The following is a 16,214-nucleotide window of genomic DNA, read 5'->3' as shown; positions in this document are numbered from 1 at the left end:
GTGTTATTCATCCATTTAACGCCTACTTGATTTACTATCCGATCTCTAGGTATACAGTCAGCCATTACCTCCTTCAAACGTTCCTTTACTGCTTCCCATGCACTATCAACTTCTAGTAATTGCAGTTGTACATGAAATGGCACTGAACCAATCAAACTCCTTAGCTTGTCATACTTTCCAGCCCTTTCCATGATATACATAGAACAATATTAATTGTTCTATGTATATCATGGAGCAATAACCCAGAAGAGGAAAGTCACTACTGGTGTATTTCATGGTCTGTTTTATGGCAATTGCACTAAAACGTTCTGCTGTTTTCAGCTGATGCAGAGTTGGGAAGGACTATGAAGAGTAGAACAGATGTGGCTTTACAAGAAGACTTGGATAGACTGAGTGAATGGGCATGAAAGTGGGGTTACCAGTTCAATGTTGCAAAGTGTAACATTTTAAAATTTTGGAAAACAAAAATAGGATGTAGAGTATACAGTTAGTGGAGATGGGAGAAATAAGAGAACCGCAGGTGATGATGGTGGATAGGGACGTAAAATTCAGTGGACATACTATTAAAATTGTGAGGACAACACGGTTATTTCTAGCAGTGATATGAAGACACACTGATTTGGTTGCACTGTATAAGGCTCTGATTAAGCCACATATGAACTACTGTGCACAGGTTTTTTCAAATCAATGAACAGGTATTGGAAAATGTTTCAAAGGTGATTGATGAAGGGAATTTCTGGTCTCTGGAATATTGAGTACGAAGAAAGATTGAGAAAATGCAATCTGCATTTGAAGAGTCTGTTGTATAGGAGGAGGATGATGGGAATATGATAAAGAAATATAAGCTGATAAGGGTTTTTTATCAGATTAACCAGTGTTTTTCATAGGGAGGGGAGAGAAACAAGAGGTGATCCCTGTAAACTATATAAGGAAGGTGTAAGCAAAAGAGTGAGAAATAGGTTTTTGAATGGAGAATGCTGAATGATTGGTATACATTCCCTGAGAATATAGTGACTGCATAAAGCACAATATGATGAGCTCTGTGTGTGATAGAAGGGCCTCCCATGATGAGTCTTGGACATCATGGAGGTCTAAAGATAACTTTTCTCAAAATCATATGTGTTCTCAAGTCTTTTGAACAACTGTTTTGTTTTTAACCCAGCTCAGATCCATTTTCCAGGCCTCAGTAAAGTCAGCAGTGGTTCCAATCAATGACAGACAAAAATCTACCACCCAGCTGAACTACTCTACTTTCCAGAAGGCTTCCATCAGTGGGGAGCCTGATCCAGAATAAATACCAAGGTTGAAGTTATCTATTATTATTATTATCTAACACCTCCAGGGAGTCCAAAGACTCATCGAGAGAGGGCACCTGCTCTACAATTCTCAGTCTCCACCACTCTACTAGCTGCATCTACCATCATCTACACCAATGCCATCTATTGCTAGCCATCACCACTAGTATTTTCGCAGACAATCACAAACATCCATGCCTATGGTGGGATTCGAACCCGCAGCCTTTTGGCTGGAGAGTGGATATGCTAACCACTTGGTCAACCAGGCAATGCAGAAATCATATATTTTTCATATACAAGTCATGAAAAGGCGTAATAATTTATTATTAAAATACTCTGGATTAGAGCTAGTTATAGAAAATTTTTTCACTTAATTATAACTTAATAAATTTATTAATTAATAATTAATAATTAAATTAAACTTGGCAAAAAATTATACTCTTGTTTAATCCTTTATTCACATTAATTGCCATAGTATCCCATAATGAAAAGCACACATCCTTTCAAGTGTGTATAATGCTATGCATTATGGGAATATGGTGTTACACCTTTTCACTCCTTATACCCTTCCCATAATGCATAGTATTATACCTTCACATTAATAATGCAAAGTTAAAGACTTCACATTAATAATGCATAGTATATTAATGTGAAGTCTTTAACTTCTACATACAAGTAGCTTAGTCATGAAGATACCACTTGCAAACTTTGTTTTCTTACACTTGGATAAAGGATTAAACACAATATAATTTCTTGGCAAGTTAAAAAACGTTTAATTTTCTTGACCAAAAAGCTCTGGAAAGACTTTTAATGGGATTATATTGATCAAGTGCATATAATAAACAACTAAGTTATACCAACTAGTTTCACCAACTAAGGCTGTTGGCATTTTCAGGGTACATAACTGATGTAAGGCACTAAAAAGTAAAAAAACTGTTACAAACTATAATCAACCGGTTCCAATTAACTGGTTGATTATAGTTTGTAACAGTTTTTTTACTTTTTAGTGCCTTACATCAGTTATGTACCCTGAAGATGCCAACAGCCTTAGTTGGTGAAACTAGTTGGTATAACTTAGTTGTTTATTATATGCACTTGATTAATATAATCCCATTAAAAGTCTTTCCAATTTCTTGGCAAGTTTAATTTAATTTATAACCAAGTTAAAAAAAAAAATTAATGTGTTATCCTGATTAAACTTTTCCATATTTTTGATAAAGATATACAGTCATTTCAATTTAAGTTAGGGTGTTGAAGTAAGGCCTCAGCACTTTCTTTAAATAAACGTTTAAATTTATAGTGACATCTGTGTAGGAGGCGAGTCTTGGACCAGAGGATGTTGTGGCTTGTCTCTATTCCATGCTGAGCCAATCTAGACTTATTGGATTTGTTGTGCTGAATGTATGATTGATATTCTTGAATTCGTTTTTCTATAGAGCGTCCTGTTTGTCCAAAGTAGGCTAGATTGCAGTTACAAGGAACTTAATACATACCATATCTTTATGTTCCTGAAGATGGCAATGTGACATTGCCGAAATATAGAAGTTATTCATTAAAGTTACCTTAAATTAATATACTTTATATGCGTTGTTAATTCCATAAACTAATTACCAGTTGATACATACCAGGCAGAGACATAGTTGAGCGTTTATCTTTAGAAGAGGGGAAATAGATGGATATTTTGTTAATAAGTGGCTGTTAAATCATATTTCTTCAGAATTCTTGAAATTGGTTCTGAAATCCCTGAAATATAAGGAATTGGAACTCGAAGTATTGAATCTTTGTTGTTTTCGATTAGCTTGTAAGAATCGAACAGATGTTGTGTACTCTTTTCAGAGAAGCCATTTAATTTCATGTGGTGTTTGATAGTTGAAAGTTCTTTCTGCAATTCATGAGGAGTTGAACAATTAGTTCTGGGTCGTCGGATTAAACATTTTATGATTCCTTATTTTTGATAAGGATGATGAGCAAATTGTTTGAGAACATAACGTCCAGTGAAAGTGAGTTTTCTGTAAACTGTTGTTGTTAGAATACCTGAAGGTGAACAGATGAGAAGGATGTCTAAAAAGGATAACTTGTTGTCTTTTTCAATCTCCATGGTAAACTTAATGCGAGGATGTAAGGAATTGATTCTGGCTAAAAAGGAAGGTAAGGAATCTCTGTTATGAGGCCACACTGAAAAGATGTCGTCTATATATCTCACCAAAAAGGAAGGTTGAGGGAATATAGATGAGAACAGGACATCTTCTAGATGTTCCAAATAAAAGTTGGCTAGAGTAGGTGAAAGTGGACTTCCCATGGCTGTTCCTTTCATTTGGTTGTAGAATTTGTTTTGACATAAGAAATATCCAGAGTGCATCACGAAATCAAATAATTTTACAATGTCTTGTGGGAAGATGTCAGCAAGTAATTGTAAAGTCTCTTTGAGAGGTATATTAATATACAGAGATTCTACATCGAAGCTCACCATACGATCAGTAGGTTGTATTGAGATATTTTTTAATTTATTTAGGAAAACAGAAGAGTTTTTCAAAAAGGAGCGTGATTTGCCTATATGTGATTTCAATAATTTCGCTAAATATTCACCTACTATGTGAAAAGTAGGTGAATCAATACAGTCCACTATAGGACGAAGAGGAATATCTGTCTTCTGTATTTTAGGTAGACCATAAAATCTAGGAGGTCTTGCGATATGAATTTTTAGCCTTTCAATCGTGTCTGCATCCAAACTTATCACCTCATCTAGTAGGGAGTTTAATTTTTACAGTTGTCTGTTGGTGGGATCATTATTAAGTTCTTGGTATGTTGAGCGATCTTAAATTGAAGAATCCATAATTATTGTTGCTTTCCCTTTGTCTGCTTTAGTGATGACAAGGTGACTGTTGCTTCTTAAGGAATGTAGAGATTTCTTTCAGAAAGAGATATGTTGGAAGGTGGAAACTTGGCTTTAAGTAGCGTAGAAGCAACTTCTAAGCGGAAAGAATTAGCCTTTTCACTGGAAAGATGACTAAGGTTCCGTTTGATGTTAACCAGAAATCTAGATACGGAATCTTTTTAAGGATTATAGTGAAATCATGTACTTTTGAGAGGATGAGTGTTTCACTGCTAGTTAAAGGGTGACTGGATACATTGATGATCCAGTTATCTGGAATTTGGAAAGGCTTGATTTGTTTAGAAATAAGAACATTATATTTGTGGTTTAGATGTTGATTCTGTTTTTTATACGAACGTTGTATAGAGCGTTTAGCCACATTAAGAACTAAGTCAGAAAGATGTGGTCCAAGTCTTGGAGGCGAGTCTTGGTCCTCTGGTCCAAGTTTATTTGTTTATTTTGAATGTTTATTTAAAGAAAGTGCCGAGGCCTTACTTCAACGCCCTAACTTGAATTGAAATGACTGTATATCTTTATCAAAAATATGGGAAAGTTTAATCAGGATAACACATTAATTTTTTTTTTTTTAAATTAAGACTTTAATTCTTACATTAGTCTAATGTTTGTTATTTATAAATTAAGATTATTATATAAATTTGTGAATTAATATCTTTAATTTAATCATTACTCTGATAAAAAATGTTTTCCTCTCTTTAATACTTAGCGATATAACATCACGCAGCTCGTTCTACTTTTGAATGATCAATTATTGGTATTCCACCTTGTTAAAAACTGTTCCTATGTAGCCACTGAAGATAGTCTGTTATTTTCAGACTGAAATATTTGGCAAATTAAAATATAATATTCTTGTGTAAACGTGTCTATATGTTATAATCTTAATGTCACAAGTTTCTCTAAAGAATCAAAAGTTTATATTATTACTAATTCCCTGTCAGCAATCTTTCTCCAAATTAGTCTGTTGTTTGTTGGGACTCCATTCTCATAAGATCTTATATATCAATCTTGTAAAACTTCTGACTGCATCAATCCACCTAGATATTGGTCTTCCTCTCAGTCTTTAGTCTTTTTCCTATCATTTTAGCATCAGACACCTGTTTTGCTAACTTTTCCTGTCCCATTCCATTAAAGCACCATACCAAATTAAATTAGTTCTACTTACACATTACTGGATGCTAACAATGGCAGTTTCCTTCCTAATATCTTAATTTATCATATGATTCTGACATTGATGGCATCTGTCCACTCCTCTAATTTTAATCAGAACTTTCATATTTATGGTATTTGATCAACTGTTTTATTTTTAACCTAACTCTCAGATCCATAAATGTGTGTAAAGGTTTATCTGTCATACATGTTGATTGAGTTTTAATGGTATAGATACGAACACAGATTGATAAGAAAATAACTATTTATTGACTTAATTGCTAATATTTCATTGGTATTCTATCCAGCATCTTCAGAGCACACAAAAAGTTTGTTACAGTAGTGAGACAACCACATTCCAGTATAACAATGGGACTAGCATGAGCAATTGTAGCATGCAATACAAAGACTAAAGTCCTAATTAGGCACCATCTAAGCTGGTAAAAAAATAAAAAAATAAAAAAAAATGAGAGAGAAAGCAGGTATTAATTTGGTCTTAGGATGACTGTCTCCCAAATCTTTGGTAGATTTATACAGTCATACTTGTTGAGGTTTGGAGTATGTTTCAAGGCTTCTGTTGATTCCAGGAACAACCTCTCTAACTTGTAAAAGCTTCTGTGCAACACTTTTGCTTTTTTCAATCGATCCTGTGTGTGGGGTTATCCAAAGCATGGTCTGCTAGACCCGACTTGCCATAGCAAAAGTGCCAGATATATTTTTTGTGTTCACTGGGGCAGATGTCCACAGTTCTTCCTGTCTGTCCATAGTAGGCTTGATGACACTTACCCACAGAGTTAGATCAATTTGTTCCGATGACACTGCTGAACTTTCTCACCTACATCACACCTCCTTGACCAATGGCTATAATCCCCATAAGACAGATAAAATACTAAATCCCCCCCCCCACTGTCTACCACAGAAGACTACAACGAAACTGTCACCATCCCATACATTAAAGACACATCTGAAAAGATATCTAGAGTGTTTAATAAACACCAACTATGCACATTATTTAAACCTTATGTGAAATTGGCAACTCTCATCAGTTCACCTAAGGGCAGATTCTCTCCTTTATCACATCCAGGAGTATGAAGTGCCCTGTTCATGTCGTCGAGCCTACTATGGACAGACAGGAAGAACTGTGGACATCTGCCTCAGTGAGCAGAAAACATATATCTGGCATTTTCGCCATGGCAAGTTGCATCTAGCAGCCCATGCTTTGGATATCCCCCGTACACAGGATGAATTGAAAAAAATAAAAATAAAAAATAACCTGCTGCACAGAAGCTTTTACAACTCAGAGAGGTTGTTCATGGAATCAACAGAAGCCTTGAAACATACTCCAAATCTCAACAAGTATGGCTGTATAAATCTACCAAAGATTTGGGAGACAGTCACCCTAAGACCAAATTAATGCCTGCTTTCTCTCTCGTTCTTTTTTTTTTTTTTTTTATTATACTAACTGAGATGGTGCGTAATTAGGACTTTAGTCTTTGTGTTGCATGCTACAATTGCTCATACTAGTCCAATTGTTGTACCGGATTGTGGTTGTCTCGCTACTGTAACAAACTTTTTGTGTGCTCTGAAGATGCTGGATAGAATTCACTTCTTCTTTTCAGCCATTTTCTGTCCACTGCTGGATGAAGGCCTCCACCAGTTCTTTCCACCTTTCTCTGTTCTTGGTAATGGTTATTACCAATTTTTCCCCAACAAAATTTGACAATTCATCACTCCACCTTCTTTTAGGACGTCCTCGACCTCGTTTCCTGGCTAGAATACCAGCGAAATATTAGCAATTAAGTCAATAGATAGTTATTTTCTTATCAATCTGTGTTTGCATCTATACCATTAAAACTCGATCTACATCTCAGATCCATAAGTAAAGTTGGTTTGGATGCTGTCTTGTATTCAGCTAGTTTAGTATTTTGACTAATTTCTCTTAATTTCTCTGAGAGCCATAGCTAAAAGAGAAGTCAGAAAAAGATATAAATTATTATTATTATTATTATTATTATTATTATTATTATTATTAAACAAGACCTCATGGAGTCAAAGACTCATCTAGGAGGTCCTTTTATCTTACACACACATCTCATCATACCGGGTCTTAAACACATTCAAACTCCCTGCAGACACCACACTCTCATTCCAATCATTCACAACTCTGCACGAAAAAAACCTGCCTCTCACTCCCCTACTCACACCCTCTTTATACAGTTTCCAGGGATGACCTCTGGTTCTCCCCTGATCTCCCACTATTCGCTGTAGAACTTCTCCACCATTGATCCTATAGCAACCCCTTACCAACTTGTAGGTCTCTATCATATCTCCCCTCTTCCTTCTCTCCACTAGTCTCTGCAAATTACATCTTTTCAATCTTTCCTCATACTCGACATTCCAGAGGTCAGAAACTACCTTAGTCAGTCGCCTTTGGACCCTTTCCAACATCTCTTCATCCTTCTGAAAACCAGGAAGAATCATGGAACAAATTTGTTTCTAATTTAGAACATGATTTATATAAAATAAGACCCAATGTATATAAGATTTTGAAACACTTAAATGCAGATACCAAAGAAACATAAAATTAAACACTGAATTGAAATTAGAAGAATTTCTAAATTACAACACAGAATTATGGACAGATAAATATTTTTAAAAAGACAACTGGCAAACAATTAACGAAAATGAAAAGGAAACAACTAAAGAAGAATTAGAAATCAGCCTGAAAGAAACAAGAAATGGAAAATCACCTGGAGAAGATAAGCTAGGTTCAGAACTATATAAATATGCAGGAACAAGATTCAAAGAAAGACTCTTATTATTTTTAAATAAAATTTATTCAACTGGTATTCCCCCAATAGAATGGAAAAAAGCAATTGTGATTCCTATCTTTAAAAAAGGTAATAGAGATGACCCTATAAACTATAGTGGTATCAGCATACTAAATTCCTGTTACAAAATATATAGCAGAATATTAAATAGCAAACTAATGAAATATTCCAAAAACATTATTTTAGAAGTACAGAATGGATTTAGAAAAGGACGATCATGTATAGACCCGGCCTTTTGCCTAAAATTAATAATAGAGAAAAGAAGAGAATACAATTTAGAAACACATATTGCTTTTGTTGAAAAAGCACTTGACAATGTTAAAAGAAACATATTATTTAACATATTAAAAGAAAGACAAATACCAAATAATATCCTAAAAGCTATCGCAAGTATATATGAAAATAATCAAATACAAATAAGATTAAATCACGAGCTATCATATACAAGAGAGAGATACCCCAAGGGGTCCGACAGGGATGTCCCCTCTCAGCAACTCCTTTTAATATCTACTTAAATGAAATAATAATAAAATGGAATAAAAATTTACATCAAGGAATTAAACTTTCTCCTACAGTGAACTTAAACACTCCCCTTTTTGCCGACGACCAAATAATAATTACAAATTCTGAAGATAACTTACAGAAAGCTATTTTAGATCTAAATGAGATAGCCAAAGATTATGGTACGATAATACCATAAAACTATGGCCTTTAAAGGACAAGATCCAGCAAGAACTAAAATAGTAATAGATAACAAGATCTTAGAACAGGTGAATTAAATTTAACTACCTAGGATGTATGATCACATATGAAAATGAAAAAGATATAAACATAAAAATTGCAAAATATTTAAAAATAGCAGGTGTAATTAACTCTATATTTAAACCAAACCTAGTTCAAAAACAAACCAGACTAAAAGTATACAATACATTAGCCCTACCAGTCTTAATGTATGGAAGCAAAATCTGGACAATAAAACATAAAGACAAACAAAGATTAATAACAGCAGAAATGAAGTTTATGAGAAAAACTGCAAAATATATCCTATTTGATCACAAAAGAAATGAAGAAATTATGAAAGAATTAAATCAAGAACTGGTAATAGAAAAAATTAAAACATATAAACATAAATGGATGGAACACGTTCAAAGAATGAAAACAGAAAGATTACCAAAACAAGCCTTAAAGTGCAAGCCATTAGGAAAAAGAAAACCAGGGCATCCTCTTAAACGATTCAACGATGACTTTTAAGGCCAGAACAGGCCATGCTAGGCCTAAATCCTTGATATGCACGATGATGATGATGATGACGACGACTAATTTCTCTTTTTCATCTATTCACTTGATTCCCTATTATACCATTTTTGCTTATTCTGTTCTGTCATCAATATCATCTCATCTTCCCCTTTATGCATTAGTCTCAATAGCCAGTCATGTCCAGCTAATGAATGCTCTGAAAAAAAAGTTAAGCCTGTTTGCATGGGCTGTCTATAAACTGAATTTATTCTCTTGCTGGTTTATTTTGTTTAAAGAGTTTGCTGGAAGAAAAATATCCTGTTACCTCTACATGAGACAATATAACTTGTGTTCAGTTGAAAAGTCAAAAGTCCTTATACATGTTTGAATCCCTTAGAATACAAATAACTTTATGCAGGTTCTTTGTATTAGATGGTATTCAAACTCTGGTTTTTTAGTCCTAAGGCAATATCATTGCTGACAGAGGCTATTTAATTAATAATTAAAATCAGTCATGTGTAAGTCAAAACCTTCCAGATATTCTGGAATCATTACTCTCTAGAAGGTTAAGGAGTAATACATGTATTCTCATGCTATGAGATTCAAACATGAAGGTGGTTGTATTCTGAATAGTATGCCCTAACAATAATCTTAAATTAACTGTCATACCTTAACAATTAAAAGCATTGTTTCAAGTATGGCAATGCTTTTAACAAATCTGTTTTAATTTACATCATTTAATACTCAGTATGCAGTGTCTTCACTGGATCTGTTCATAACTAGGTGACAGTGTAGAGTGATCTATGCATGTTATAAAAGCAGAGGATTGTGCAGTGTTTGGATTGGCTAAGGATAGAGTTCCTGCAAATGGTATTATTGTTGCTATATATTATTGTTATGTATTCTTAATAATACTGTTTTATTTAAATAAAGCTATTCTTAGAAATGAATAGTTTGTATTAATGGTTATATGCTAAATATGCTTTTATTTTTATGGATTTTTCCATAATTAATACAGGTGTATGGACTGAAAATAGTGGATGCAGGTATTGATGATGTTCGCATTATCAGTTGTTCTACAGTTGTCTTTATCCTTGCTATTGCTATTGTAGGTACAGAGTGGGAAACTAAGGTAAGAATAGAAAAAATGTAACACAGTTCACAATATTATTTTAGGCATTCTTTAAATACTGAGAATATAAAAAGATTTATCTAAACGGATCATATCTCTTGTATTTTTCTCTTTTTGTAACCAAATATCAGGATTGAAGCTTAAAATTTGGTGTGAAGACATTTAATAAAAGCCATAAAAGAGTAAGGCTTTATTGTAAGAAGGGAATGTATCATATACATGTAATGTAACGTGTATAAAGTATGTATTATATAATGTTGCCAACCTGATTGGCTGAATGGTTAGCATACTTACTCTATCCAGCAAGCTGTGGGTTTGAATCCCATCATGGGCATGGATGTTTGTTGGGCTGGAGATGAATTTCATTGTCTGGTACGAGACTGCTGCCCCACTTATTGGAAGCCTGAAATGACTTGAAAAGGTTTGATGTTTGATCTCTAGAGCAGGGTTTCTGAACTGTGTAAGCATAAATAAAAATACAAAATACAGTGTGTGTATATATATATGAAAATAGAAAAATAGAAAAAAAAATCCTTAGCCCACCCACAGTTTGAATGTACTGTTGGTTTACAAATAAACTTTTTGTGGTTAGAGCCAGCCACTATTGAGAATGGAAGTGAATGTCGAGTAAATGACAGTCGAGTGAAAGATAAGTGATAAAGCATTCACCAAATTGAGTGTTTAAAAAACACTGAATTTGGTGAATGCAAACATGTATGCCAGGAATATAGTACTCTAGAACCAGGAACAGAAAATCTGTAAGCAGCATCACCACCATAATTAAATTGCTGATATGTAATTTAAGTATGGCAGTGATACATATTTAATATGTATATCAGTAATTAAATTACTCATATACATATTCTTTGGTGGGGGGGGATATAATGACACTACTACATGAAAAGATTATGTCATTACTAACTTCCTATTGATAATTTTCCTCCAAATTAAGCTGTTATCTGCAAGAACTCCAATATAGTCAGATGTTAAATTTCAGTCTTCTAACACACTGCTTACTGTAGCACTCCATGTAGATCTTGATCTCCCTCTGGATCTTTTCCAGCTATTCTTGCAAAAGACACTTGTTTTGCTAACCTTTCCTGTCTTGTGCTGTTTAAGTGACCATACCACCTGACATTAGCCCTGCTAACACATTCCTGAATGCTCACAGTGTCAAGTTCCTTCATAATATTCTAATTTTTTAAATGATACTATTACTGATGCTATCTGTTCACTCTCCTATGATCCCCAGTCTTTGATAAAGTGTTTTATTTCTAACCGCTTAGGTAGATAAATAAGTTACAAAATTGGTTCAAACACTGTCTTTTATACAGATAGTTTAGTGTTTTGACTAATTTCTTTCTTATTCCATATAAATTATTCAGTTAACTTTCTACCAGCTTTGCTAATTCTGTTTTCTGTTTCCAATTTAATTTTCCATCTTCACTTAAAATCATGCCTAAATAACTGAAATTTGTTACTTGTTCTATAGGTTCTCCATTTTGGATGAAGTTAATGTTTTTCAATGCTCTTATCTATTTTCATAGTTTGTCTTTTTATTGCTAATTTTCAAACTAAATTTATTACAGTAGTTATTCATTTTAGGTTGGAAATCCTGCTGTATTGGATTATTTAGGATTTTAACATCTGCATAAAAAAGAGCTCAGGTTAACATTTCCAATTTTGAAATCAGGTTTAATGTCATTTTTCTTCATAGTGTTGATAATGAATAACAGTGGAGATAGTGTACACCCTTGTTTCACATCTGATTTAACACCAAACAATCTTTCTATACCTCCTTCAATTCTAACTGCTGGTTTACAACTCAAATGCAGACTATGTATTGCTTGATACGATGTACCATTTACACCATAATAACTGTGGCATTTTGAAAGTCATGAAAAGGCTTAAAATGTGAATGATATTTTTGATTATTAGTTTTTTCATTCTTTTTTTTAGATATTTAAGGAACATTTGGGAAATTAATCATAAGAAAGTTCACAACCAACAAACCAAAATCATGCAATTTTATTTTGAACATCAGCATTCAATTATTCTAATGCTTCACAAGGATCTGCAATTAATTGGCCATAATGTTCTCCAGATCTGCCAGCTCCTGACTTCTTCCTATGGGATTACCGAAGGAAAAGGTGTGTGGGAACAAATCCCAGACAATCCAACAGCTGAGGGAGAACATTCATGCAGAAATTAAGGCACTGCAGCTAAGAATATTAACCCTGCAGAGGCCACAGTCGGAAAAATTGCAGTGTAGGTCATCTGTATCTGAGAGACACGTTCATCATTAGTGTGTGCTAAAATGCGATAAAACTTAAAAAAAAAAAAACACTGCAAATATAATACATGATGGTTTATTTATTTTCAGTTACAATCTAGAAATTATTGAACAAAGAAACAAAGAAAAAAAATACAACTAAACCAATACTACTGACATCGTAGTTCGCAGTATTTCTCAGATACAATTTACTATCAAATATCGCTTTTGCATTCGACTCTACCATTTTTCATCATCAAACTCGAGTAACATTCGCTGAATCTCTTCAACATCTGATGGATTATCCAATCAATATATTTTTCCAGCCATTTTCAATGGTAAATAAAATAAAAAAAATAAAAAAAATAAATCAATACTATACTGACATTGGAGTTCGTAGTATCTCTCAGATACAATTTACTGTCAAATATCACAAACCTTTACATAACACGCGTTAAACCAAACTGACAGCAAAAAAACAGTGTGGAATATCACTCGAACATATGCATGCGCAGCTAGTCATGACCTTCAAGCTATACACTGAATATATGTAAGAATATTTATATTAAACAGTTTGCATGTATCTGTCAGATCAGCCATGACCTTCGCAGAGTTAACAACTATCATGGAACATGTCACAGAAAGGACCCGTCTTTGTGAAGACAAAAATTGAAGGCTTTTACGTGATGTGATTTCATCACTAATAAAAAGAAATATCCAGGTTCTGTATTTCATTATAATAAAAAAGAATACAAATGGTTAATAAATAAAAAAGTTATTAAATGTTTAAACCGCTCTGTATTCCTATGATTTTTCAAAGTATTTGTAGTGGAAATCTGATCCTGACAACCTCTATTGGACCTTGCTTTTCATGTTTCCTTCCAGAAATTTTCTTAGCCTCTTCTGAAGTCTGCTTACATAAATCTTACCAGGAACACTTAGTAGGGAAATTCCTTTTCAATTCTCACATTCAATTTTATTTTATTTTTTATAGCTGGGTACTGTGAGAGCTCTGCTCTAAGTCATCTGGAATTTGAATCTTCTGAATTATGCAGTGTAGCCACTGTAAAACTTTTATGTCTCCATATTTGAGCATTCCTGGTTGAATATTGCCACTCCACCTGCCTCTTCACATTTCAGAAAAGGTAGCTAGAAGTGGATTATATTCAAAATTTTCACGTTTTCACATTTTGAGGGTCCCCCCCCCCCCCGCACCTCAAGTATTAATATCTACTCCTGATTGCATTCCTGTTCAATCTCTTCCATCACCATGGCACTGCATGTTTCATTTGGTTTTCTTTCAAAGTAATTCCTCCAGACTTCTAGAATTTATTTAACTTTAGTTTTCATGTCATATTTATTTGCTATGATTCCTTTTGCACTACTCTCCTCCATTTCTAAGCTTTTTTTGAAAACCTCCAGAATACGAGGTGCAACAATTTAATCCCTGGAATGCGCCTGTAAAAAAAAACCTGTGTTCAGAACTATACATTGGTAGTATTGTATCACATCATGCTGGATATCAGCAATGTCAGAAAATCTTTGTCTTTATTTTGGAAACAGTCAGACATCACAGGGAGCTAAGTCGGGTGAATAAGCAGGATGACTTAATTCGGTAATCGATTTTTTGGCCAGAAACTTTCTCACGATGAGCACACTATGTCTCAGTGCATTGTCTTGATGGATGATCCAGTTGTCAGGCCATAATCAGGTCTTTTCTCTGAACAGAATCTCATAATCTTTTCAGCACCTCTAAATAGCATTGTTGGTTGACCATTTGTCCCTGTTCAATGAATTCATAGTGGACTATCAGGACTATCCCCTTTTGATCAAAGAAACATACCTTGAACTGCGAACGTGACATGCATGCTTTTTTTGGATATGGTGAACTCGGGGTTTTCCACTGCATACTCTGGTGTTTTGTTTCGGGATCATATTTGAAGCACCAGGTTTTGTCACTCATAATTACTCTCAGAAATGTGCTTATTTGCAGAAAGATCAGTCACAACTTGAAGCTGCCGTTGCTTCTGTTCATCTGTCGAGATCCAAGGCATAAACTTTGCAGAAATCTTTTGCATACCAAATTCTTCAATTAAAATTACCCTGCCTGTTTCTCGATTCATTTGCAATTCATCGGCTTAATCACACACTTAATCGTCTTTCAGACCGTACCAAATCTTGCACTCTGTTCACATTTGCATCCTTCATTTTTGTTTTTGGCTGCCCACTTCTTCTTGAACAAAACCTATGTTACTATATTTTTGACTAAATGACAGTGACAGATACCTTGTTAGCCAGATCAACTGCTTCATCCCATTGCTATCAATATCAGATAACTGAGATATATACTAATGGATGAAAATGCTTTTTTGTTTAAAATTGTTTAATGTAAATGTTTATTTTATGATAAGTTTATTTTTTAAATGTTATAGAAGAACTATTAAAATATTTTAGGCACAAATAATCCTACTGGTAATTCTTCTGACAGCGATGGTTGATTTCATAGTTGGAACCGTATTCACACCTAGTTTGAAGCAACTATCAGAAGGATTTATGGGCTGGAATGGCAAGTATTCTGTATGTCTCTGTCTGTATACTTATGTTTAATATTTTTGTTAATTTGTGTTTTGCATTATAAGAAATAAGGGACAGTTGATTTATTATTCAGATTAATTATACTAAAGAAAATATTATTATGTGCCATAGATGGCATCTGATTAGGACTTTAGTTTATTTGTGTGTCCATTGCAGTTTTTTTAAACTAGTCTCATTGTTATACCAAATTGTTGTTTTGCATACTGTGACGAACTGTTTTTGTGTCCTGAAAATGTTGGATATAATACCAGCAAAATATCAGCAAATAAGTTAATAAATATTATTTTCTTATCATTTTGTGTTGTACTGTGAACACATAAGCCTTTCCACGTGTTTGAGATTCATATTACTAGTGTCATTCAGTCTCATATAGTTTTGGTTCCAACATGCTTGTGAAACCAAAATTGTATTCCACCAGCCTGCTTTTGCTATGAATAGCATTCTCTTGTCTCCAAAATAGGATGTGGAATCAAATCTCACTGTGGTAGGGATGTTTGTAAAAGTCTTATGGTAGGATAGTTTTCATTGCCAAGCTTAAGACCACCACACTATTTATTGGAGAACCAAACCAAAACATTTTGAATAAAGTGCTGTCTGTTCACTTGAGTAGGGCCCTTGGATTATCAAACTCTTATCCCACCAACTACATAATGGGTTTAAACGTTTGTAAGTTGAATCATTATTATCATCATCAAATCCTGATACATATCCTTAGGGGGAGGTGGGGGATATAATGACAATACTACAGGAAAAATGCCATCAATTTGTTTTTTGATTAAGATGTCTAAAAACGGTAGTTGCTTTTCTCTTTCAAGTT

The 16,214-nt window shown here is 33.9% G+C and overlaps 1 protein-coding gene across 1 annotated transcript in view; it reads left to right on the top strand.

The window, feature by feature from the left end:
• LOC150098231 (solute carrier family 12 member 2-like) overlaps positions 1-16,214 on the top strand; it is a 279,194-nt gene that overhangs the window by 89,397 nt on the left and 173,583 nt on the right. Inside the window, exons 7-8 of the mRNA XM_090406283.1 lie at positions 10,417-10,530; positions 15,257-15,368. Of these exons, the coding sequence (XP_090262409.1) occupies positions 10,417-10,530; positions 15,257-15,368 (226 nt within the window). The remainder of the gene's footprint in view (positions 1-10,416; positions 10,531-15,256; positions 15,369-16,214) is intronic.

This window comes from Typopeltis vanoorti, chromosome 16 (assembly GCF_054136105.1).
Source record: "Typopeltis vanoorti isolate ZY-2024b chromosome 16, IOZ_Tvanoo_1.0, whole genome shotgun sequence".
Classification (NCBI taxonomy): Eukaryota; Metazoa; Arthropoda; class Arachnida; order Uropygi; family Thelyphonidae; genus Typopeltis; species Typopeltis vanoorti.
Note: the sequence above shows the minus strand (reverse complement) of the source record. Positions and strands in the feature narration are given on the sequence as shown.